Genomic DNA, 27,864 nt, shown 5'->3' with positions numbered 1-27,864 from the left:
AGCATCATCCTCTCTTTATTGTGAGTAGAAGGTCAAGGGGCAATGGTTTCCTGTGATAAACGAGAATGAAGAATAATATTAAAAATATACATATATATGAATCACTTTGCTGTAGAGCAGAAAGTAACATAACATGTATATCAAACATACTTCATTAAAATTTTTAAAAAATAGTTTCACATTTCTCCAGTTGCTCTCACTCTCCTTCCTCCACAAGAGACAGACAGTTACAGTGAATATATATATTTTTAATTTAATATTGTGGCTGTGCCATGTGGCATGTGAGATCTTAGTTCCCTGAGCAGGAATAGAACCTGCACCCCTTGCAGTGGAATCCTAACCCCTGGACCACCAGGAAAGCCCCTAAATCAAATACAATATCTAATCCTCAAATTATAGTTCTATTTGGCAAACAAGTTTTAGAAAACTAAAAATGGAATCAAGGATTTATCCACACCAATAGAGTGAACAGTATTCCGGACGTAATCTATGCATTATGTAAATAATCACAAAAGAATTAAAGACATGGAGATTATACAATTAACATAATGTTTTATAAAGAAAGAATGAATAAATGAGAGATACTGATAGAGAAAAAGTCTGGAAAGAAGATAACATAAAGAGCGGATGAAAATTTCCCTAAGTGTCTTAAGTTATAGAATAGTTCATTAAAAGCTACATGTTAAACATTTTAAGTAAATGTTTCAATATTTTGCATTAGTTAAATGTTTATTAAACCATAAAATAAATAATAAACAACAATGAGACTATTACTGAAAAGGTAGACCACATTATCTGAGAGCTTATGTTCTCTTCTTAATAGAAAAATGATAGATGCTCACTGAAATAGAAGCAAATGCTTTGCAAAGGATTCTATGTTTTTAATAACATTTTTTTCACAGTTTTAGAGAGATCATTTAGAAAGGTTGTATCTTATATTGATGAAACATTTTCCAAAGAACCTATTTCCTGTTCAATTTCAATTTCTTGTTCATAAGTTGCAAAGTGAAGGTATGTATAAAAGTTTCCTGGAGATATAGCACATATGATACAATCTCCTTGCAAAGATAATAATACCTCCTAGTCTCATTTGCCAAATAGCACTGCATAACAAATGCCCTCAAGATCCCAGCAGCTTACAACAAGAATTAATTTTTCAGTCAAGTGTGTGTGGGTTGTCTGGAATCTGCAGAACTTGACCCCTTGGTAGGAACTGGGTTCAGAAAGACAGCCAACTATCTGTACCAGCATATGACACCTGTCACAGATATTATACTTCCATCTTGTAGGTTACAGCATGCCATGGCAAAGACCACATTCTGATAGAAACATACACCTCAGCCACCATTAAGTCATGGGAAAGGAGTAGATGTCAGCTACTACTACCAGGGGCAAAACCGAGACCAGAAATGCCATTTAATTACCTATATATTTATCTACACATTGACATGCATAGATAAACATGATGGGGAACATGGTGATAAAATTTTGGATTTTTTTTTTAATTTTACTTTACTCCTTGTTCTTTTTAGGGGGGAGGGATTTTATTTCTTAAATCCTGCAGTACATAATTATAAAATTTACTGCAGTCATAATTTCTTAGAATGATGTCATTGAGATATAATTCAAATACAAATATTTCACCATTTTGAACTATAGAATTCAGTGGTCACCAGTATCTAATTTCAGAGTATTTTCATCACTCCAAGGGGAAAAGCTGTCCTTTTACCCACTTCTACCAGCCACTGGCAAAACACTTGTCAAAATTCTTTTTGTATAGATTAGTCAGTCCCGAACATTGCATATAAATGTAGCCTTATATTTTATGGTCTTTTTTGACTGGCTTTTTCTACCTAGCACCATGTTTTCAGGGATCATCCACACTGCAGCATGTATCAATACTTCTTTTTATTTTTATTGCCTAATATTCTATTGTATAGATACACTGTGCTTTGTTAACTTATTAGTTGATGGGACGTTTGGGTGGTTTGTATATATTTTTTTTACTATAATGAAAAATGTTGCTATGAACCATCGTGTGTGGGGATTTTCCATTTTCTTGAGTGTATACCTGAGGGTAGAACTACTAATTCATATGTTTACTCTGGGTTTAAGGTTTTGAAGAACTGCATCACTGTTTTCAAAGTTGCTACAGTAGTTTACAATCTGACCGGCAATGTATAGGGTTCCAATCTCTCCATATCCTCATCAATACCTACTACTATCTGTCTCTCTGATTCTAGCTGTTTCACTGGGTGTAAAGCAGTTGGCTCATGATTTTAACTTGCCTTTCCATGATAACTAATAATGTCGGCTATCTTTTCGTGTGTGTATTTGCCACTTGTGTATCTTTTTTTGAGAAATGGGTATTCAAGCACTCTGCTCATTTTTCTATTGAATTATCTTTTTATTGTTGAGTCATGAGAGTTCTTTATATATTTTAAATATCAGTATAAGATCTTAATCAGATATTATAGGCCTCCCTGGTGGCTCAGAGGGTAAAGAATCTGCTGCAGTGTGAGAGACCTGGGTTCGATCTCTGGGTTTGCAAGATCCCCTGGAGAAGGGAAAGGCAACCCGCTCCAGTATTCTGGCCTGGAGAATTCCATGGACAGAGGAGCCTGGCGGGCTACAGTGCATGGTGTCGCAGAGTTGGACACGACTGAGCAACTGAACATGCGCACAATCAGATACATGAATGGAAAACATTTTTTCATGTTATATGATTTGTCTTTTCATTTTCTTAACAATGTCCTTTGAAGCACAGAAGGTTTTAATTTAATAAAGTCTTTTTTCTTTTGTCACATGTGCTTTTGGTGTGTATCTGAGACATGACCAATCACCTAATCTAAGGTCACCAGAAATTTCTCCTATATGTGTTTCTAAGCATTTCATACTTTTACATTTAGGTCTTTGATTCATTTTTGACTTACTATCGGTATATGGTAGAAGGTAAAGGTTCACATTTATTCTTTTGCATATGGATATCCAGGGGTCCTGGCACTATTTGTTGAAAAGAATACCTTGTCCCCATCGAGCTGTCTTGGCAGCGTTGTTAAAATCAATTGACTGTAAATGTGAGAGTTTATTTCTGGACTCTCAGTTATCTGCATGTCTAAATTATTAGCCTTACCACACTATTTTTTATTGTTTCATAGTAAGTTTGAAATTGGGAACTGTGAGTACTCCAAGTTTGAAGCTCTTTTTCAAGATTTCTTAGCTATTTTGGGTCCTTTGCATTTCCATGAATTTTAGGATCAGCTTTCCCGTTTCTTTAAAATGGTAGCTGGGAGTACATATGTATTTCTAAAACAATAAAGTTATTAATCTTAATAGCTATCCTTCCTATGAAACTACTATGCCTCTTTCTTAAAATTGTTTATGCTGCTGCTGCTAAGTCGTTTCAGTCGTGTCTGACTCTGTGTGACCCCATAGATCGCAGTCCACCAGGCTCCTCTGTCCCTGGGATTCTCCAGGCAAGAATACTTGAGAGGGTTGCCATTTCCTTCTCCAATGCATGCACGCATGCTAAGTTGCTTCAGTTGTGTCCGACTCTGTGCGACCCTATGGACAGGAGCCCACCAGACTCCTCTGACCATGGGATTCTCTAGGCAAGAATACTGGAGTGGGTTGCCATTTCCTTCTCCTAAATTTTGTATAAATTTATACTAAATAAAATTATTAGAATGGCTTATAAAAGTTACAAAAAGATTGCATTTAGTGTAAGTGGCTAGGCAAATGCTTTCTGAAGCAGAGTACAAAATATAATGAACATTTTAATACACACGGGAGGACATGACTGAAACAGATGAGCACAGGGACAGCGCTCCATAGACAGTGTTAGCACACAAAACAGAAACAGACTCTCAGACATAGAGAGCCGATTTGTGGTTGCCAAGGGGGTGGAGGAGTGGGGGAGGGGTGTGGGGGAGGGGTGGATTAGGGGTAGCAGACTATTATATACAGAATGGATAAACAACAAGGTCCTACTGTACAGCACAGGGAATTATAGTCAATACCCTGTGATAAACTATAATGGAAAAGAATGTGAAAAAGAATGTATACATATGTATAACTGAGGCACTTTGCTGCATACCTGAAAATAACATGACATTGCAAATTGACTATTTAAACTATTTAAATTTAAAGAAAAAGCTGGAAACGTTGGATTCAATGCAGTTCCACAGGTCACAGCTATCAGATTTCACAGCGTGTTGATAAGGCTAATAAGAGTGGTCAAATGGCCAGATGGAGACGTGGTAGATTTTCCAGGACAGCAGCCAAGCTGTATCTAGTCAGCCTCCAGGCAGCTGGGACACAATTATGATAAGAAGTCAATAATACAGAGCAGGTATTTTCACTTTGTCTTTCACGTGGGTGGGCGCAGGGGAGGACTGTCAGGCGGGAAAGTGCTTGAAAGGCTATTGCCTGGAAGAGCCTGGGACCTAGATGGCTCCCAGGCAAGTTCAAAGGCAGGGCTCAAGTGCTGAAGACACCAGCCTGCCTTGAGATCTACTTCTAAAACACAGGCTCACATCTTGATGTGTGCCATGTTAGGTGTGTGGATCCACGTGCTAGAGGGGTCTGGGCTCACCCCTTTTAGTATCAGCCTCTGAAAATGCAAAGATAGGAGTAGGAAGTTACACTCCCCCATTTCATACCACCATATAATCTGTCATCAAGCATTTCATTAATCACACACAACTCCAAGTCACTTGCAACTTAATTTACCACTAATCAGTATCAAGATAACTGAGAAAAAGAAACTACTGCTCAGAAGCACAGGAGCCCAGAGGCAGGCAAGCCTCACCAGAAATGCTCACTTTTCTGCCTGTCTTTTGAACTGATAGCACCTTTTGCAAAATAAAAATCATGGTGACACAAATCTTGCAAACACACACTCAGTTTCTCCCCAAAATAGCTGCATTCTTTTATTTGGTGATTCAATACATTTTTAATTCCAATAGTCACCACATAACCTAGGCACAAGATTCAGCATTATACAAGCGAAGGATTTGACTGATTTTCTTTTCAATTGCCAAAGAGTACAATAAGTGAATTGATTAAAGGATATACTTCTGTACATAAAAATATTCATGTATTTATACAAGTGTATGGAACAGAGTTTAAAGATAATCTAACCAGAACATCACAATAAATAGGATGTGTTCCTATAGGACAGCCGAACATGCTTTGTCAGGCGGTTGTCAAGTCTCTTATTCTCAAGGTGCTTTATGATCTTCTGAGCTGGGCTCACATTTTCCTAAATAAGGGTTAGAGGTTAGTAACGCCTGGACCTGGATGCCTCTGGGGGTATTCTGCTTTTTACTTTCATCTCAATAAGAGGAGTTGAAGACATAATTATTTATTTTCCAAGAGTCTTTGCAACTTACCAAATTCTATCCATTTCCCAATTAATATTTGAAAAAGTAGATTGATCTATGCTCTAGCACCATACAAGAAGGAAATACATGTATTTTTGTCAGAGCAACAATATCTTATATCATCTTTGTCCCTCTGGCTATAACAATTCTGTTTAGAAAATTTTACCAAGCTAAAAATAGTTGATCTAGGTTGTCATAAAAAAGAATATTAAATACCTTTGGTAAAAATAGATATATTTAACAAGATTAGAAAAGCAAACAGTTATAATGTCAAAAGGAGACTATAAAAAATGTACACAATAAAACAAATAAACCAACTTATAAAGTGAAGATAAGGCCACTCTTCTCAGGTTTGTCTGTTCCAAACCATGCATGGAGGTCTCTTCTTCTAAATGGTAGAAATCTGATTAAGAAATATGGAAAATCCAGTCTCTCCTATCAGCATGACACGTTTAATTCATGGCAACACAGTTCCTTTTTAAAACCCATGTTGGTAGAACTTAGAACACTCTTATACATGTGACTAGAAGAAACAATCCGAGATTTCTGTGATTTGAGCCCCAGAGCACGGGGCTTAGAGTTAAGCAAGGCGACAGAACCAGGGGCTCACAGGCAGTGTTTCCTGTGCTGACATGAACCTAGGCCACATCCAGACAAGAGACACAGTGCAGCCGAGGGTGCTCACAGGGACTTTGCAACTAACTAGAAATCTACAAGGTTCATTCCTTTCCCGGCGAGGACGTTCCTCTTGTCGTGGGGGCCTCATCTCCAAAGGGCCGTTGCACAACCCCTAATTCTGCCTGGTGTCTCCTCTCTCAGAACACACTGTAAATCCTGAAGATGAAAGGGCCCTGGAGCCAACAGCCGGGACTGTGGATGGAGATAAGGCACAAGCTCTGTCGCAGAGGCAGCCCTGAGCCACCGTGAGGCATTATCCCCCAGGGTTCCCCCTGCACACGCAGTCACACTCCTCATGGTGCTCGAGGGCCACGTCCGTGAGTGACTTATGCAGCCCCCGGACGCCTGTCTTGGGTCTCAACTGAAGGACCTGAAAGGGAACAATGGAAACCACCTTTAAAATCAGGCCACGTCTGCAACTTGTGATTTCATGGACAGGAATGATTTCAGAACAGAATCTCGGGGCCCAACAATGACTTAACACATTTTAATTTCTACTCCTGAAGGCATTATGAACATATTCCCCCACCCTTCAAAGAAATCACAAATGATTATCATCTTTTCATGAAAGGAAAGACCTTTTAATACCAACAGTTAGGAAGGAGGCTGCTCAGAATAAATAGACTTGTGGTTGCCAGGGGAGAGGGGGACAGGTGAGGGAATGGATTGGGACTTTGGGATTAGCAGATGCAAACTAGAATACATAGAGTGGATAAACAACAAAGTCCTACTGTATTGCATAGGGAACTATATCTTGTTAGAAAACATAATGGAGAAGAATATGAAAAATAATATATATGTATATGTATAACGGAGTCACTTTGCCATACAGCAGAAATTAACGCAACACTGGAAATCAACTACACTTCAATAAAATAAAATTTTAAAAAAGAATAGTTTTTAAATTGAAAGATTCACTATACCCTCTTTCCCTTACGCATTTAACCCTAATCAGAGGGAATTTCACCTTCTTTAGGTGTTTTGGAAACCACTACTGAACAATTTGTTCTTCCGTTTGTTGTTTTCTTTCATTCATTTATTCACATGCTTAGCAAATATTTATCCTTGGAGCACGGCAGGCAAGTACTGCGATGCTGTGAAAAGAAACCCGACCCGTCTGCAGCTGAGTCTGCTCAATTATGCTGCTCATTAACGTGCCTGGCTACACGTCAAGTCCTCTGTAAACTTGATGAGATGGATTAGATGTACTTCGTCGACAACAGCTCCGTCACAGTTAACTTTCTGCAGCTGGGTCCTACTGTGTCGTGTACAGTTGGCAAGAATAACAAGAATGCCTCTATTAAATGAAGTTATTTGCAGTTTGGATGGTTGAGATTTTTAACCAGAAATACAGCAAAACAGACACTGATACTAAACACACCCTTTTCAAACTGTGATGAAAGGATACAGCTATGTATTCTATACACGATTCTCTGATATATTTGATAAGAACTAACTACTCAACGTACATTACATTTTAGGTCTTAGAAATGATAACAATGTTTTAGAAATTATGTGGCTTTGGCTTATGAACAGAGCACAGAATAATGGGAAGTTGTGTAGTTTGCTCTCTGAGTCTGACACAGATAACTTTGCAGAGCAACTTCTAAAAGATACCATTCTGGAAATATTCATTAATCCAAAATGGCACAAATCAGGTTTTACCGGGGCTTCCTTGGTTGCTCAGTGGTAAAGAACCTACCTGCCAATGCAGGAGACTCGGGTCTGGGAAGATCCCTTGGAGAAGGAAATGGCAACCCTCTCCAGTATTCTTGCCTGGATAATCCCATGGACAGAGGAGTCTGGCGGGTTACAGTTCATGGGGTCGCAAAGAGCTGGACATGACTTAGTAACTAAACAACAACAACAACTGGTTTTATGACTGTTTTACTTAAATATTTAACAATGAAAAACAAAGAATCGTCCTCTCTTTGGAGTATCTGGTCATATCAAAGGTTAATTAGCTGACATTTTTTGAATGCTTACTGGGTACCAGGGGATCTGATAGTTTTCACGTACTTTAACTCACTAGAATTCTATGAAGTTATTTACAACTATTAGCCCTATTTTACACATGAGTGAACAGAAGCTTAGAGAGAATGAGTGACACAGTCACTATCTGTACTTTTGCCAAATGGGAATGATTACAATGATAGATAATAATTTCACCAAGACCCAGAATATTACTAGTCATATACTCTACTTATTTAGTAACTTTCTTCCTAGAGAGATAAGCTGCAAAGTCTTAGGATAGCTATGAAAAATAGTAAACTTTTAAAGTAGATTTTCTATGACATTTACAATTCTAGAGTGATAATTATTCAGACTATTATTTTTATGTGAAACTTAATCCAGTGAGATGAATACAATTAACGTGCTGGTACTGATCTCCCACTTTTGACTAACATAGTGAAAGTGAAAGTGTAGTTGCTCAGTCGTGTCCGACTCTTTGCGACCCCGTGGACTGTAGCCCACCAGGCTCCTCCGTCCATGGGATTCTCCAGGCAAGAATACTGGAGTGGGTTGCCACTTCCTTATCCAGGGGATCTTCCCGACCCAGGTATCAAACCCAGGTCTCCTGCATTGCAGGCAGACGCTTTAACCTCTGAGCCACCAGGGAAGCCCTGACCAACATAGGGCGGCATCAAAACCAACAACTCCTAAGATGCTGGCAGTATGCCTTATCATCACTCTCGACAAGTAGCTTCTGGAATCTGGTCGGGTGGATACATACAGTGCAATACTGGCAATGTCTTTAATTCCTGCGTCCATTTATATACATTCTCCCAGTTGGCAGGGGAAAGAATGACCATGAATGGTAAGGATTAGTGAGACCCCTATATACAGTTCTGACAGTCTACATCACACCAGGCTGCAACCCAACAATCCTTCCTCCCTCTGCAGAGCTTACACAAGATGCAGTCACCACATAACTGCCCCCTCTCCACCCCATCTTCATCCACCCATGCCTGTGGATATTTACAAAAGCAAAATAATCTCATAATGTTCCAGGGGTGTTCAGGTCTTGAATGTGGTGCAGGTTCAATAAGTGTTTTCTCTCTTAATTCCCTTTGAAAGTTTGGACTTTGGAAGACACAGAGAGACCTGGAAAATGACTACCTGGTCCCAGATAATGTTAAAAAGGGTTACTGGTCTTTAGTACATGGCTTATGATACAGGAAAGAAATGAGGTAGAAGCATATCTCACAAAGGTTTTGAGGAAGAGATTCAAACTACAATTTTGACTGTGTGAAGAAATAATGCAAGGAAATGCTAAAACCAGAGACTGCGGAGAGAACAGATCAGGCCAGAAAGATCCATCAAGGAACAATGCACATGTACTGCTGTCCCAAATTCCGGGTCGCACAGAGCCTTGGGTGATGGGACACATTACTAGAGCAAGGCAGTTGAGTGGTATAATTATCCCCCCCCCCAAAAAAAAAAACAGATCTACACAAGAAAAGACTATGTGCTATGAAAAATGAAACTAGATGTATGAAGATGTAAACAAGATGAAGCCCATTAGGATGATTAAGAATGGGGGAAAGGAGTGATACATTTGTCAGAATATCTTACAAATGTTTTTGCCAGAAAGAAAATATCCTATCTCTGGGCACAATTCATTAAATCTGTATTGATTAGTTGCCATAATCAAAGAATAAGGCTAGACAAGGTGGAGGGGGCAAAAATAAAGCTGAGTGAGTGTTAGTCACTCAGTCACGTCCAACTCTTCGCAAAGCCATAGACTGTAGCCCACCACACTCCACTGTCCGTGGGTTCTCCAGGCAAGAATACTGGAGTAGGTAGCCATTCCCTTCTCCAGGAGATCTTCCTGACCCAGGGATTAAACCTGGCTTGCCTGCATTGCAGGCGGATTCTTTACCGTCTGAGTCACCAGGGAAGGTTGAGTGAGACAATCGCCAGTGTATATGGAGGCCTTGAAATGTGCCAGACCTCATTCTAGGTATTTGTAAGCATCAGCTCCTTGAGTCCTCACAATGAAGCGTGAAGTCTTACAGCTCACATAACATATGAAGAAATCGAGGGGCCAGGGATTAAGTAATTAGCCCAAAGTCACACAGCCTTGGATTCCCTGCATTTGAGCCCTGCATTGTAATGGCATCTTTATTCTTAGTTCTCAATTTGGGAGAAACAAACACAAAGTAATAACTGTTCTCTAACAGAAATATCTTTCAAGTTGCACACATGCAGGAAGATGAACTACAGTTATGCTGGGATTGACAGTAAACTAAAAAGCAATTCAATAAAGTTGTAACATCTAGGTTTACACATACATAAAACCCCTGTCTTGTTTTTCTGAAAATGCGTTTTTTGGAGACAGGGAAATTAAGAAAACATTTTTTGTTTTTGGCTAAAATGGCTTCAAATAAGGAATATCTGGTTTTAGATAAAAAAGCAATAAAAATCTAATTTGATAATATTTTATCAAAATATAACATTATGTTACATTTTATGATTTTTTTAAGTTTGTGAAAACCCAATGAAAATGCTAAAGGAAGCAAAAGAGGGAATTATTCAGTTATATTTGTAGTGATACAAATAGATACACTTCAGCTTAATATGTAGGCAAGCTGCATAAAAGAGCTGGATGAAAGAGATAAAATATAAAACTTTTAAGCTCTGTCTTTGCTTCTGCTTTGTCCATGAAGTAGAATAATCTTTAAACTGAAAACTGGATCAAGGATCATCAAAAAGAATGAAAGCCTTCACTTTAAATAAGTCTCTAGATCTTGATTAATGGTATTCAATAACAATGATTTTAGAAATGTTAAAAGTTACGTTTTTGAAAAAGTTCATTTGTTTAGAAGTAATACTAAATTTACAAGCCTCAGAACATACAAAGTATAAGGCTGAGAAAAGTTTAGGGCTCAGGAACTATGAATTACACCAAACAAATAATCTTTTTTCATAGGCTAATTTGATTGCTAAAAAAACAGTATCAAAGAAAATTTTATAATTCCAACAAAACATTGAAAAAATTAAGACAGGATTAGGTTGGCAATATCTGTGAGAAATGTGGAATTGGTAACCATATATCTGTGCACATACACTTTAGTGGGAAATGTACTCCATGATCACACAACTAGATAAATACCCACAGTTGTTAACTGTGGACTATAGGTAGTGCCCACAATCAACCCCACCTGAAGGCTGGAGAAGATGAATCAATGCCCTTCTGAAGGGCAGTGGTGCAGAAGCTCTGCCCATGGCCTTTCCCCACAGAATTTTACTTGAGACTTTAGAACAGGTATTGCACACTCTGTGGCAACTTTCTGGATAACTCTGAAACTAATGGTATTTGAAAAGAAATTTACAAGTATAGGATGGAGGAGGATCCTCTTGATCTGAGGACTGATTCTGCAGCCCCAAGGCCTGACATGGACTCAGCATCTGATAAGCTTGTTTAGGAAAGCTCACAAGACTACTCTGACCTTTATAGCTCTTCACAAGTTGGATCATAAACCCAAGACTTGTCGGCTAAATCAGGTCCCCAGATACACTTTCCTTAGTAAGTACCTGCTTTAGAAAGTTCAAAATTGAATAATTTTAGGTGGGAAAAGAGTCACTCCAGTTTATCTCTTACTTTAATTACATCCTTTTACATTATACTAATCAACTCTAATATCAGCCTACCTTTGGGGCATTTTGACCTTAACATGTTTTAGAATAGGACCCTATGGGCCACTCCCCTTCTCCACGTCCTCATTTTGTCTTTTGTCTGTAGAAAAACTATTCAAAGAATAAATTTAATAGGAGAAGTGATAAAATGCAGAAAGGAAAACAGTCAAGTAAAACAAAATAATAATAGTTTAGTCATTAAACAAAATTAAGGGCCTTTAGAGTTCTTCCTCAAGGGCTATAGATAGTATCCTGAGCCATATCCTTTGAGCTGTTTCCCAGACACCAGGTAAAAGAACTTAACTATATGCTCCCCACAAGCACATAGGCTCTCGACCAGCTGGAACCAGAAGGTTGATGATGTTGACTTCTGATGACCTTACCACCAACCAATTAGAAGAAAGTTCATGAGCTGAAACCATTTCCCTTACTCCGTCTTTAAAAACCTTTTCCTGGAGGCCTTTCGGAGTTCAAGTCTTTTAAACGCTAACTACCTGGACTCCTTGTTTGGACCTATAATAAACATTGTATTTCCTTTACAAGCTGGGTCAACAGACTGACTTTACTGCTCGGGAGGGCAAGCAACTCAAGTTTGGTTCAGTAACAGAACTGCCATGTGAAGGGTTTTTTCTTAACTAAATTCCTAGTTCTCAGAGTAGCAACAAAGCCATCCCTTGGGCAGAGTGGGACTGGGGTTCCTCCTGAAACAGGAGTGGAGGGCGTTTCTAGCACAGGGATCTCTAGATGCATGTGGAATATGAGAGCAAGCAGTCCTACTTATTCTCCAGACTGCCAGTTTTGGATGTTATCTTCTAAAAACTGTCATCTAATAGTTTTCAGAGAATAAAACCATCAGGAAAAATTGATCCTAGTTTGCACTTATGCAGGCTAAGTGTCCTGATGATAGTTACAGCAAGTTAAAAATAGACCTAGGGTAGAAGCAGGGACCTTCTATTCTGGAATTCAGTGCTGTTTTCCCATTTAGTCAACTGCCAACACAATACCAGGGAAGAGCGGGGCAGCCCGGTCACATGAGTGCAGTTTATGACACGACATATTCAGATTACCCAACAGACGTGGGTTCTGCTGGTGTCTTCATATGTAAGAAAAATCATTTCATTTATTAAGTAGATATTTACTTTGTGCCATTCTTTTATTTAGCAAAAAAAAAAACAAAAACAAATGAAGCCACACTGAAATGAAGTTAGGAGGCAGACTTTGGTTTGGTTTTGTAAAAATTAAAGTTTGTGAACCACATTTTGTAAAGACTGAAGTTGAGCCGTCAAAAGGGATTGCTTCCTGATGTGTGAAAGCTATGTGCCGCTGGAGAGGGTGGTGGAGGGTATAACTGGGGATCATTAATAAGAATTTTAAATGTTTAACCCTAACATTACCAAGGCTCTGAAAACCAAAAATTACTAAGAATTTAATAATTCTTATTAAATTACAGAATATGAAGAATATTTCCTTTTGTATTTTCCTTAATTCCATAGGATAAAGACATAGAAGGATAAAGAATCCATAGAAGGTTTAACATACTATTTGGGGCCACATGAATAATAGGAAGATACAATATAAATGATGAATAATAAGAAGTATAATTATGAATATGCTTTTGGGATTTATGTGTTAGCATTGCCCCAAATGGAAAAATAAACATCAAAGATCTCTTTTCTCCAAAATGGACCATAATTTACCTCCAAGTTTGTCTTTAAAATATTTTCCCTTGATATTTTTTTTTCCCTTGATATTTTGAAAAGGTGAAAATTTCATCCATTTTTCCCCATCCAGAAGAACATATTGTGTTTCTTCTATGAGAGAGGAAAAAGCCCCCTGATCACCCGTGATTGTCCATTCGGAGGACAAGCTGTCCAAATCCTTCATGTCTGGCTTTCTGAGTTCAAGGTTCTAATTTTTAAAAGTAATAAATAAAAACAGGAACTCTTCTGTAAACCTTGGTTTGGTTTCCTTTGGTTTCCCTGAAGATGACCTCTCCTTGAAAACAACAAGCCTTCCCCGAGGCACTGCTTTAGGATATTCTGGGACACAAGCCCCAAACCCCCAACTCAAAAGACCAGGAGAGGCAAGGATGGATGTCCGTACCTCGTGATACTTCTTGGTGACCTTGCTGGGAACACACTGACACTCGCTGCAGGTGTGCAAGCAGCACGCGCAGTTCCCGCCACAGCGCTTCACCAGGAGGCAGCCCGGCCAGAAGATGGTGTCGGTCCTCTTCAGCTCCTCCCGGACGGACACGGAGAAGTTGCGGGGCGTGCAGCTATAGAGCCGCACCTCCTCCTTGAGCAGGTTCAGGTCCACCACTGCGGGGCACAAGGGAGCCAAGAGGAGGTGAGCTCCGAGCTGGACGCACTTCACTAAGCTCTAAATCTAACTATTTCATGAACCATCACCTTAAGAATAACCCTAATTATTTAACCAGGTCTTGGGGTGATGCAGCTTGTGGGCTGGACTTTCTATTTGATGGCAAACAGAGCTTACTTGTGACCCAGGGATGGTTGAAGAGGTGGCGTTGTGCAGAGTTGAGGATGGAGCCAAAAGAAACAGTTAAGAGCCAAACATAGGACACTTTACAGGAAAAATGGGGCTACATCTTCTAACCTTTGGGAAAAAAATCAAACACGGGACACGTTGGAGGGAAGAATAGAATGTAAAATGAATGCTTCGATGAAAAAATAAATCCAAGTTTTAGAAGGATGACAAACTCACGCAATGAATGAAGAATGAAGTTCAGAAACTTGCTGGCAGAACTTGACAAGAATCATAGAATGTGAAGAGGAATGAAGAAAATGAGTTTTTGAAGACAGCTGAGTGGACCAGGAGTGAAAAAGAAGACACCTTTTAAAAGAGGAGCTGTTGGAAAGCATTGCTTCTGGTATGCTGATTAGTTTATGGACTTGAAAATTTAGTTTAACTAGACCCCTTTAGATTTCTGCTGCTGCTGCTGCTGCTGCTAAGTCGCTTCAGTCGTGTCTGACTCTGTGCGACCGCATAGACGGCAGCCCACCAGGCACCTCTGTCCCTGGGATTCTCCAGGCAAGAACACTGGAGTGGGTTGCCATTTCCTTCTCCAGTGCATGAAAGTGAAAAGTGAAGTTGCTCAGTCGTGTCCGACTCTTAGCAACCCCATGGACTGCAGCCCACCAGGTTCCTCTGTCCATGGGCTTTTCCAGGCAAGATTTCTAGTCTCCTTTTAATGGATGGAAGTAATGTCTAATTTATAACCATTGTCTCTATTGTTTTAGTAACTTGGTTAACTATGCTGTGCTTTATTCTTTAGAATATCTACTTATGAAGAGCAAAAAAAATCCTTTTATTAATTATTGAAGTAAATTCTCAAAGAACCATTGCTTTTAACTACAAGATGACTTTGCCTTAGTTAAATTATATCAAAGTAATATGTCATATTTAGTATAAACTTATATATATAATATGAAGTAGTTGATAATTACTAGGATAAGCATTTCTAAAATGATCTTAATTTCTGCTCTAGGGCTTTGCCTTTTCCCCTAGAAATATTCAAATAAAAGCAATTCCAATAAAATTGAAGGTTTGAATAATATATAATTCATCAGAGCTTTTTTCCGTCAAAAATAGTTTTATTAAAATTTAGGAACATTATCTAAAATATAAGAGATGTGTTAAATATATTTTCATTAATACTGACAACATTATAAATAATATTTTCTGGCCAAAGTTAATTCAATAATAATAATACAGTTTTAAAAATTAACTGACTAATATTTGAAAATATTTTAAAAATGACAAGGTAGTAAGAATCAAATGCTTGTTTTCTTTAGCTATGTTATACTTGTGTATTTGGTCAAGCTTTTCTAAAATGTCAAAAGAAGTCAGGGTAAGTATTTTTAAGAAACACATACAAGATTTTGTATATGCAACTGTAAATTATAAAGACATGTAAACTATACAATTGACTAAAATTGATCAAGAACAGGGAAACACCAAGGAAATGCTAATTTAATAGGTTCATTTCAGCCTCATTCAGCTAAAATTCTTTTTTCCAATTCAACAGAAAAATTACTGTTTTATTTGAGTATCTAAAGATTTCCCTTTCATCTGAAAAATGATCTTGTGTAAGTAAAACTTTTAAATATTTAAGAGGAAATGAATTCATTTTTTAAAGTGCCATTAAAGACCAACTTAGTTCTAATAAAATTAATGAGATAATTAGGTTAAGTGATGTCACCTGTTTTATCTGATTTCATTTTGCTGAACTAACAGTCTATGTACATACTGCTCTTTAACTGTCAACGCTGCATAGGAGCGTCTTTGAATCTTTTCTCTAGAAGTTAATATCCAGGCAAGGAGTGAGAAAACCTAAAACAGACACACACATACAAAAGCCAGTTGCCAAAGTTTTTAATGCTTATTTAAGATTTATACTTCTTTAGAATGTGAATGAAGCTCTTAGCTTTCAAAGGATATTCATCTACCTCAAAGAGTTTTAAACATACTATTTCATGCAACTAGAAAATGAGACTGTATATGTTCCCTTTAAAATGTTTACTTAACCACAATAAAAGGTTAGATGGATTTCCCAAGTGAACCAAGTTATGATACCTGCTACAATGTGAAAATTTAAACAGACTTTCAACTTAGCTTCCACTCATCTATCATGTTTGACACAAAAGTCAAAAGCCCTTTTTAAGTACTAGTTAAGCCTGACTTAAAAAAAAATGAGTTTTTCTTTTCTGTAGTAGGAAGATATGAATGAATACACTGAATTGGAGGAAGAAAGGGAAAACAAAGAAACGGAAAAACATGAATGCAGTCTACTTTGGGCTAAAGAAGGACTTTAAATTTAGCATATGTTATTTGAAATTTATGCTTCCTACTGTTAGGACTTCAAACTCATCTAAGCTTCATTAAAATCATCATGTGACTATAATTGGTGTCACAAATTCATAAAATATTGTGTAGAACATCTAGGCAAAAAAAAAAAAAAAAGGAAGAAAGAGAGAGAGAAAGATCATGCATCAACACACACTTTTGTACAACTTTACTATTATGAAGTTTCCCTTTACAAAATATTTGTAAAGTAAACAGCCTTCAGATGCTTTATTTTCTTTTTGTGACTACTAAGATGATGCAAGCATTAGCCTGTCTTTCTAAAGAATGAAGATGTGAAGCTTGTCATCAATGAACACTGTTTTTCTAATACCTATTTTCTTGTTCAGATTCATAAATATTGCAAGTTTTACTAAAAAGGATAACACTGGTTAAAAAAAAGAAAAAAAAAAACATGATCACATTTTACTTTATTAGTGTTCATTCTTTTGAGACATTCAGCCCAAGGAAATTCTATGACTGTATTGCAATCTGAGGGTGGTCTTTCTAAGATGAATGTGGTAACACTGTGATATGTTTATTCTATGGAAAATCTCTTTCAATGTCTAATTAGAAGCTTTTAAATGTTTTACTCCTCGTTCCTTTGTAGGGACTCTGGGGAGGGGAGTTGGTTTTGTCTATATAGATGTTATCCCACACCTGCATTTTAGTTTATGTAAAGTTCCAAAAATATACACTGCTTTTCTCACACTTACCGTATGCTTAAAAAGTTAATAGATTTGGCAAACTGCAAAGGGCTTCAATTTGGAAAGTGTTAAATGAATATTTGAAAGATCTGGTTCAGTGCTGGGTCTTTTAAGTACACCCTAGCCTCTGGCCAAATCGTCACTGAGCACCACAGGGAGAGATACAGACACATGGGCATGGCTGAAGGGGAGATTTGCAGGCTCCCATCCCAAGAACAGCTGTCAAAACTCGATCTGAGCTCAGAACCCAGCTGACTCCCTCTGCTTCTTACAGATCCACTCGATAATCTACCCCAAATTTGCTAACAAAGGCTGTATTCAGGGGCATCGCAGCCAGCCTCCCAAGTCTCCATCTTCCCATTCCTGAGCAGGAGGGAAGGGAAGTGCTGTTGGTGAGTTATTCATCAAGATTACACCTTATAAATATGCAACAGCTTTCAGGATCTGGACAAGATTCGGCTGCCTCTGGACAAGATTTCCAATATTGCTGAGAGGAAACTGGGGCTGCTGGCCCAGCAGAATACCATGCTGGGCAAGTCTCAACAGGATCTGCTGAGATGGAAGGTCCCGATCAGAAGAGCTGCAGCTCTGAGCAGGAAAGGGTGGGAATAGGGTTTCTTTCTGAAGAACATGTCTGATGCAATCTGCCCCTGTGAGTTGCTCAAATTAACTAAATATTCTGCTTTCTATAGACATTCTACAGACTGTTCTTCCATTGTGTAAAAGACCCTAGGTAGATTTTAAAGTATCTGACAGACTGAAACAGATTTTCTGAGGGTGTTATACTTAGCCAGTTGCATTTTCATTTGTGTCTGACAGTGATGCTTTCCAATGTTAGTGTTACTAGGAAAGTTAGCGGACCTTAGAGCAAATCCCGTTACCATTATTTCCAATTTCTTGACCTTGTGGAATTAAGTTTAATTATCAACACTTTCACTCTTGGAAGGAGATATGCCCATATAATCAAAAGTGATCATTTCAAACATATTTATACAGAGAAAGAATCATCATGGTGTGAGTTCCTTTAGAACATTATTTTCTTACAGTGATTCCTATCTTGGGAACTAGTAGGTCTGTTTTCTGGGGAGCCATGGGTATTTTTCATAATATTTAGAAAAGTTTCTAGGCTTAGGAAATGGATATAATTCTGATTCAGGGGACATGCTAGACAAAGATTTTAATAGAGCTTTCCCCTTTTCTAGCCCCAAACCTGGCCCTGAAGCTATGATAATCTCTACTGAATCTCTAATTTAATATACACAAATATTAAGTTTGAATAAGCAACAATTCCTGTGAAATGTAACAGAGGACTTCATCAATATGATATTTTTGAATTAAAGAAATAACAGGCATTTTCAGCAAAAGCATCTCTTTAAATCTCCCATACCCAGTCAGAAGAGCCTCCTTTTATGTGCATTCTTATTTAATATGTAAATATGCTCAAATATTAAGAAAATGGAGCATTTAACTTTATCAAAGAAGAATTTTAAACTCTACTCATTAGAAAGTATGGCAGAAGAATCCGAAACATGAGCTGCTAAGAAAATTAGATGAGGTTCTAACCTGAAGAGAGAGCTTACCTCTGGATTTTCTTCCAAACACGAAATTCTTGCCCAGCAGTTGCAAAGAAGTGGGCCTGTAGAGATCTTCTAAGTCTAACTGCCATCTGTCTGGTTCAAGATACCGAATGAGGTCTTCCAAGGTACTAAAGGCAGTGACAGCGTTATTCAGGAGGTCCAGTGGCAAGGCTGAGGCAGGCAGCGAGGAAGGACTCACGGTTTCCGTGAGCTGCTGAAAGCAAAATGAAGCCAATGTTAGGTGGACTCTGTTTTAAAAATGGCAATGTGTTCCTTCTGGACTCAGGCACGGGGTTAGGTAGTGAGACCATGGCTGAAAACACAGGGAAGTGAAATTTTATTCAACCTCAATGACCAGGAGTAATTGATACTTTGCGAAGATGTTATGTAGTTGAACTTGGACGGAGTTTCTGTGGAAGATTTTCAATGGGGAAGACATCCACTTTTGTTAACACAAACCATGGTAGGTGTGGGTACCTGCTGTTACACAAAACAGATGATGCCTCTGTGGTCCAGTTATGGACTTAACAATGGAAGCCTTAAAAGAGTTTATCAATTTTTTCCTTTGTTTTCCACTTTTCATCTTCCTCATTCTGGGAAATCACCTGGTGGGTTTATTAGTGATTGTCAGAGGAATTAAAGCTTTAATATAAAGTAACTGATCCATGAAGAATATGAATAAATTGTAAGTGAAACATCTTTGACATTGGAGAAGAACTTATTAATCAAGATAGGAAACATCCAAACCATAAAAGAGAACTTTGAGAAATTTGCCTAAAATTTTTAAATAAGCAGACTTAAAATACAGACACTGGGAGAAACCACATACCTGCCACAGGTATACTTGGCAAACCACATACCTGTCACAGGATAGAGTATAGAGAAATAAAACAAACTCAATAGAAAATGGGCAAATTCCAGACAAGAAGCTTCAATGGCCACTAGACATATGAAATCAAGCTATACTATAATTCATTAGTTACTAGAGAAATGCACAACAAAAGTAAAATATTTCATATACACAAAAGAGATACTATTTCACTTATAGGAGATTGGTGAGCATTTAAAAGAAAGGATTGCCAAGGATGTAGGTGGATTGAAATTTCTCTGCTCTGCCTGCAAAAGTGAGTATTAATTGGTACCACTGTAGTTGATGCAACTGATGTGCACAGGATACTAGAGTTGAAGATGGATACATCCCATGTCCCTATAATTCACTTTCAAGGTTATAGTCTTTTATTTGTGCACATGAAGTATGCGTGCAGGAGTATCAATTCATCAGTGTTGAAAAGGAGAAAATCAAAACAACCTAAAATGCTCAGGTATTAATGGATTAAACAATGGATTAAAATACACCATTTTAAACGACAAGCATCAGAAGAAGGCAATAATTTCAGGAAAAGATCAAAAGTAATATCCCCTTCCCCAGTTTTTAAAGTGGACTAAGGGTGAGGTGTGGTAGACCAGAACTGAAATCAAAATAGACAAAATAAATATAGGAACAAATGCTCCACCTAATCTTTAAATTTTATTTCTTTACTTACAGAAGAAGGAAAAGGAATAGTATGAAATAAAGCATTTACATTGACTGATTTTATTTACATTGACTGAGTTTATTACAGTAAAATTCATAATAACAAAAAGTTGGTAATGATCTAGACTTACGATGGTGGAATAGTTAATAACCTTGCACTCATAATCTGAAATAGTGGGATAGGCACTAAAAATGAGGTTCTCTAGTAAGATGTGGAGGCAATCTAAGTGTCCACTGACAGATGAATGGATAAAGAAGGTGTGGTACATGTATACAGTGTAATATCACTCAGACATGAAAAGAGCAAAACATTGTTCTCTGCAGCAACATGGAGAGACCTAGAGGCTGTCATTCTCAGCGAAATAAGTCAGACAGAGAAAGACAAGTGCCATGTGATATCGTTCATACATGGGATCTAAAAACTGATACAAATGAACTTATTTACAAAACAGAAATAGACTTACAGACATAGAAAACTTATGGTTACCAAAGAGGATGAAGGATAAACTAGGAGTTTAGGATTAACAGATACATGTTATTATATATAAACCAGATAAACAATAAGGACCTACTACTATATAGCACAGGGAACTATACTCAATATCCTGCAATAAACCATAACAGAAAAGTCTATCTATTGATATATACATATATGGGTATGTATACATATACATATATATATATAATTCACTTTACTATGTACTAGAAACTGACATAACATTGTAAATCAACATTCTGCAATAAAAATGCAGTCCTCTAGAATTTTTTATTAAGAAATAAATGTTTAAAACATAGTAAATGACAAGGAATCCAAGCTCTTTAAACTTAGCATTATTTTACCATGATTTCAACCTACATACTTTGAAACAAAACAAAAAACCAAAAGTGCCTAAAATTTCAAGAGTATTCATCTACAGTTTTAATGAGAACAGGTGATTTTCATTTTCTTCCTTATAACTGTGTATTTTAAGCATTTTCTATAATAAGTATGGGTTCTTTCCGGAGATCAGGTAAAAATGATAACATTTGCTGTAATTAAAAAAAACTCTATCATATCAGCTCTTCCTTTTCATCTTCATTACTCAGGTCTTGGGCAGAAGCTGAAAACCATGGACTATATTTAGGAGCCTGTAAATCTGTCTCCTTGTCTTCAATCTTCCCTTATTCCTTTTATCCTATGCTGCATAACCCTGGGTTAATCTACCTAAAATAAGCTATTGCCGATCACGGGATGAATCTGGACAAATGCCTAGAGTGATTTCTCTTCTGAAGGATAACATCCAAATTCCTTACCCTGTATTCAGGAGCCTCACCACCTGACCCTCACTCACCTCTCCCATCTAATCCTCCACTCATCAAAGACAAGCACATTTTGTCCCAATCAATCTAGTCTCCTTACTGACTGCTGCACATGTCATATTCCTGACCTTGACCTGTACCCTTGCTAATGCTGCTGCCCTGCCCCCACGAGCACAACTCTGTCTTGTGATCTGCACAATAAATCTTGACCATTTATAACAGCCTTCCTCGAAACTCAACTCATCCACGAAAACTTCTCCAGTAACAGAGCCACTGCCGCCCTAAATACTGCAATTGTGTTAATCTGGAAAAGACCCCCTCTCTGGACTATCCTGTGGGCACAGCAGTTGAAAAGCAGAAGCTACACCGTCACTCAAAAAAAAGGACATTCGCTCTCTGGGGCGAAACAGCATCTCTTGGGACTCGTAGCTTCGTGGGTCCAGAGCCCCTCTTGCCTGTGGTGGTGTTGGTAGTGGGTTTATAAAGGCTGATCAGTAGAAATGAATGTGGCAGTTTCAGTCAACACTGATTTCATTCTTATTTTAAAGATCTACTTTCAAGAATGTGAAAATTCTGGCTAAACTATTAGCACTAAGATGTTTTCCATTATTATAACCAACTTTTAAGAGTAAAAACCAAATTTAATATATTCCTCTTTACTACCATAAGTTTTTAACTGTCTAAGAAATGAAAAATTGCTTTGACAGAGTACTATTGTGATTTATATATAAATAAGCAATTATCTAATAAAAGTGTTCATTATTAGGTTAACCAATTTGGTTAATATTGATGTAGTTTATAATGTGAAAATCTGATGCCACGTTTTCAAAAAATTTCAAACTATCAGCCAAAATGTGTATTACTCAGTGTATTACTCAAAGAATAACTGAGTTATGACTCATAACTATGATGAAACAAATCAATTGTGTCAATCTACACACAGAGAATAAATGTATAGAAAGCCGATACAAAATGTGTCAATGTATTATTCATTAAAGTGTCAGGTTATGGATGTATATTTTAGGCAGTATATAGAATTATTTATGCTCTGGAGCTGATTTATTTTGCTTCCAACTCTGTTGGAAATGTAGTGAATTCCTTCAAGAACAATGAAAAGTTCCAACTAAAATCAGTACTGCTGAGATAAAGTTTAAAGTAGCTATACAGAAAAAGAAAAACAAAATAGTTCTGCAATGTTGGACAACCAGAATATGCACATCCTGAGTTCAGTGAGGTACCTGAATATTAATCCCCTCAAGTGACCAAGGGAACCAAACCACCTGACAAATGTTACTGCATGCAGATACTGGTGCTAAGTGTTCACACTTTTAAAGATATAAATTAAAATAATACTTAAAAAACATAACCACACACACACGCATACATGTAGGCACACAGGGAAGTCCCCATCTAAAGAAAAAAAAAGGGTGGGGGGAGAATTAACTTACTTCCCCTTGGATTCAAAGATTCAATCCCGGGACAGAAGAGAGGAAGTGGTGCTTTTCTTTTTTTAAGGGCTTTCTCATGACTGTCAACCACCCACTGGTTCAAGGAACATTCAGATTGTTCACTTTTGAGGTTCTGCTTTTCTAAGTAGTCCAAAGGGATTTTCAGAGAAAAGGAAGAGCAGCAGAAAAAAAAGAAGTTAGAGGGAAAGATATCTTCTACCGTTTTTAATCTTTCATTTCTCCTTGAACCAAAAATTCCACTTTCCAGTACAAGCTCAGAGCCTTTCTCCCATTTTAAGTGCCTAGCAAATTCTAACAATACCTCTGCTGTATAAAAATACATAGACGAGTGGGGTGGGGAGGTAGGTGTAAGGGAGGCTTAAGAGAGAGCGGACGTATGTATACCTATGGCTGAATCATGCTGATGTACGGCAGAAGCCATCACAATATTGTAAAGTAATTATCTTCCAATTAAAAATAAAACTAAAAAAAAGACTTATGATTGAGCAGAGTGGCTTGAATAGTTCCTTTAGTCACTATGGAAACAGACACCTACTTCTAGGCTATGGATCATACTGAGACTACCCAGTGGATGACAATGGCCAGAAACGGCAAGCAGAGTTTCCTGGTTTCTGTAATGTACTAGCTAAATCAATATCCCTACTTTAATAAGCCAGAAAAGGGCTTTTCCGCTATTAACTGTAGCATCGCAGCAATAACGTGGTGGAAAACCTAATCCTATTATTGTTGCTCAGTCGCTAAGTCATGTCCCACTCTTTAGGACTTCATGGACTATAGCATGCCCGGCTCCTCTGTCCTCCACTATCTCCTGGAGTTTGCTCAAATTCACGTTCATTGAGTCAGTGATGCTGTCTAACCATCTCATCCTCTGCTGCCTCCTTCTCCATTTGCCTTCAGTCTTTCCCAATGCAGAACTTAATCCTAGCCTAGACCTTTCTGGGCACAGAACTTTGCAAAGACAGATCGCGAAAGAGGAGAAAAGAGATCCGAAATCTCTGTGCAATGAGTTGTCCTGTCCAACCATTTCTAGAATGTCACGATCATGTGTCATGATCCTACACAAGATGAAGTCTTCTCAGGTCCTCAAAGAAGGTCAGTCTGAGTGGCAACATGATGAGAGCAAAGAGCCTGATGAGGAGTTAGGGAGCCTCTGGTGTACCCCTGGAGCTACTACGTCAGGAGAGGGAATTTCCACAAACACTGTAGCCCGTGAGAACCTAAGTTGTCTCCTCTTTAAAGCAGGGCTACTACACCCAGTGCCTTTAAGCTTCTTTCCTGCCTTTAAATTAAGAATTCTATGTCATTGCAGGATACAAGAGAGTCCATTTTCTCCCCACTCTCGCCAACACCTCCGTCTCTTGTCTTCTTGACGATGACCGTCCTAACAGGTGTGAGGTGATACTTCACTGTGGCTTTGGTATGCACTTCCCTAAAGGTGAGTGATGTTCAGCATCTTTTCATGTACTGTTGGCCATTTGTCTGTCTTCTTTGGAAAATTTTCTATTAAACTTCTCTGCCCATCTTAAAGTTGGATTTTTGTATTGTTTCGTTGGTTATTGCGTTTCATGAGTCCTCTACACATTTTGTATATCAACACCTTATCCAATATCTGGTACGCACATATTTTATTTCACAGGTTGCCTTTTGATTCTGAGTACCTCTTTTGATGCACAGAAGCTTTGTTTTTAGTTCGATAAAGTCCTACTTGTTTGATTTTTGCTTTGGTTGTTGTGCTTTTTGTGTCTTTTCCAAAATATCCTTATGAACTGTTAGTGGGCATGTACCTTTGTTTAGCCACTACAGAAAACAGTAAGGAAGGTTAGCAAAAAATGAAAAATTGAACTGCCATTTGATCTAGCAGTTTTGGGTTCTGGGTTTGAAAGAAGAAGAGATTTGTAGGAAGAAGTCCTTCCCAGAACAGGACATTTGGATGCAGAGATGCACAAAGGGAAGCCCACTTGAAGGCACTGGGAGGAGGTGGCTGTCTACTAGCCAAGGAAACAGGCCTCGTAAGAAACCAATCTTGCTGACACCTTGATCTCCAACTTCCAGCTTCCAGCACCCTGAGAAAACGAATTTGAAGTTTAAGCCACCCAGCCTGTGGTACTTTGTAACAGCAGTCCCGGCAGGCTAAAACACACTGTCATGGAATTCCCGAGTGAATATTGATTACAGCAGCAAACAGACGTTAATGTTACACCATGTCCATTAAGTCATTTAACAAACATTTATTAAAAAGCCCATCACGTGGGTGCTATGAGCAAAACAGACCAAAATTCTCGCTCTTGGGAAGCTTAACGTTTACACGCCAAGTATTCTGTTTCACAGGAGAGACTTTTTCCCCTTGCCAAAACAAAGCCAAACTGAGAATTTGCTATCAAGAATCACATAAGCAACTCAACAATGTTCAAACAAATCCTGGTGAGTGTGGACCATAAAAAGGGAACTCAGTAGGAAAGAACAAATGAAAAACAAATATATCTCTACTTTCATTACTGAAACATAACAGATAGTCCATGTGTTTGGATGAAGTAAGGCCCACGTGGATGGGTGGGCTCAAGACAGCAAGTTAGGTCCTCTGTTGACTTCTACAGGTTCATTTAAAAATCAGCATATTGGTGGTTTTGTATTTTGATGGCTACCTTAGATATCTTTAGCATTAATTATCATCTCCTTTTTCAGAAAAAGAAAAGCTCACTTCCTATTTGGAATAGTACTATCTGAACTGCTTATAATTCTATGATATACACTTATCTCAAAAAAAAACAGAGCTTGTCTTTTTATTAGGATTTCTCTGGCGAGCGCCATCTTAAAAATATAACATTGACAATGAACCTTCCTTGGACAAACACAGACATACCAATGTTTACCTTGAGTAGCATAGCAACTGCTGTAAAATGTTTAAGACCTGCAAAGATTTATGCTGCAGTTTTTCTAGCCAGGCATACAGGACATTTCAAACTGATAAGGAGCCTTCACTTCAATCATACCTGACAGAAGTATTAGGAATGCAGATTATGTTTTATTGTTGTAGTAATTAAAACACAAAAGAACAACAAAATAATCATCCAGGTAAGGGAAGAGGAAAAAGCACTCAGCCTTTTGCAGCCTTGTCTTACATCATCCAATCTCAGTTACATCATGCCAAGCTGATATATTGAGCACAGGGCTGCCTTTCAAAGAGCTTAAGAAACAGACAGTGCCTGCAGACAAAAATTTCTGCCAGGAATGACTGACGGGAGGTGCTGTAAAGACACAAGAATGCTATGGAACAATTCACTTAAACACGCTTCTTCCTCCTGCTCATATCTGAATCCATCCGCAAAGTTATCTGGGTTAGGTTTTTAAATTAGTTTTAAGCTAGCAAAGAAAATCAGATGTTTGCATTCATACTCAAGAACAGATGTTTTAATACTGGGTGAGTGATGCAGATTATATATTTAAGTGATAAATCCTCGGGAAAGTGGCCAGTTGCATTCACATTGAGTTGTAACACTGAGAGGCTCTTACTCAGAGAGCTTGGCCACGGAATAAACCTACGTTTGTCTACACAGCCAATCCCAGCGACCATCCAGGCTGAAAAGAGAAATCATGTTTATCCTCCAGCACTTAAAAGCTGTCATTTCGAGGCTCAAACCTTGCCTTCCTGGTTTCAGGCAAACTCTGAGTTGCAGCCCTGTTCTGCCTGGGCCCAAATATGGAAAAAGAGATGGCTGGCTTTGTTGAAAACGTAAAAAAAAAAAAAGACGAATGTTTATGTTAGAAGCAGTTTCTTACTAAATTAGTGGATGAGACTGTTACTGGCCCCATGTTCCAATCAGCGCAAAAAACCACCACCTTACTAGACTTGCAGTCACAACACCATTATCCCCACTCCTCCTGACCTAAAGTTTCTCGTCTACAGTCACCCCACTTAAAGGGGTTCCAGCTCTTGCCGGCACCTCAGGGTGGAAGGTCCCCCAGAAACCAGGCTTTCCAGGACAGCTGACTGCAGGCTGGGGAATCAGAACAGGTTTCTACTCGCGAGGTAAAACTGTGGATTAACAGTAACCATCTAGACTGAAAGCTAGGATCCATAGGACAGTTAAATAGCATTTCCACAATGGCATCTGTGGGAAGCCAAAATGAAGGGTTTTTTTGTTTTTTTTTTTTTCCACTGAGATCTTAAAAATGATTCCTCTGAATCAAAAAATGTGACAGGCCCTACAAAGCTGAAACAACATCTAGCAGCTACTAGTGTTTGACAATAAAGTACCACGGGAGTTTCCCCCTAATCTTATTAGAGTGACTACTTGTGGATTTGCTTGTTTCAGTTCTCAAGAAAGGACTAAGAGAAAGGAACTTTGGATGAAAAAGGAGGCAAGCTAAGAACTGTTAAAATAAAACACTCCTTCCCTGCAACCCTTGTGCAACTCAAACCAGAATCCTTAAGGCTCTTTCTTACAGAAATTTCCTTTGCAGTTCAATATTTATTCAATGTAATATTTAACAGCCATAAAGGGTAACTTGCAGAATGTTTTGTGGGGATCTAGCAGAGAAATGGCATCTATATTAGTGGATATTTTCAATGATCTGTTCAATAAACTGAATAGTCCGATAAGACCCTCAACCTCATTCAAATACTGTATGGGTGGGAGATCATACTTGGGGCAAAAAATTAGTCCAGAGTAATTTATTTTAAAATAGCTTGACAACCATGTGGAAAACAGA

At 38.1% G+C, this 27,864-nt stretch overlaps 1 protein-coding gene across 2 annotated transcripts in view; it reads right to left on the bottom strand.

Annotated features, from left to right (window-relative positions):
• Window positions 1-4,905: 4,905 nt before the first annotated feature.
• Window positions 4,906-27,864, bottom strand: part of PDGFC (platelet derived growth factor C) — a 242,398-nt gene continuing 219,439 nt past the window's right edge. The window contains exons 5-7 of one of the 2 annotated variants that reach the window (XM_043487665.1): window positions 18,856-19,066; window positions 13,806-14,023; window positions 4,906-6,432 (exon numbers count right to left, since the gene is read on the bottom strand). In XM_043487665.1, the coding sequence (XP_043343600.1) occupies window positions 6,316-6,432; window positions 13,806-14,023; window positions 18,856-19,066 (546 nt within the window). In that variant the 3' untranslated portion in view covers window positions 4,906-6,315. The remainder of the gene's footprint in view (window positions 6,433-13,805; window positions 14,024-18,855; window positions 19,067-27,864) is intronic. The other variant, XM_043487675.1, reaches the window with a different exon arrangement.

The sequence above is a fragment of the Cervus canadensis genome, chromosome 1 (assembly GCF_019320065.1).
Source record: "Cervus canadensis isolate Bull #8, Minnesota chromosome 1, ASM1932006v1, whole genome shotgun sequence".
In the NCBI taxonomy this organism is placed as follows: domain Eukaryota; kingdom Metazoa; phylum Chordata; class Mammalia; order Artiodactyla; family Cervidae; genus Cervus; species Cervus canadensis.
This window is presented reverse-complemented; position numbering and strand designations above follow the sequence as displayed.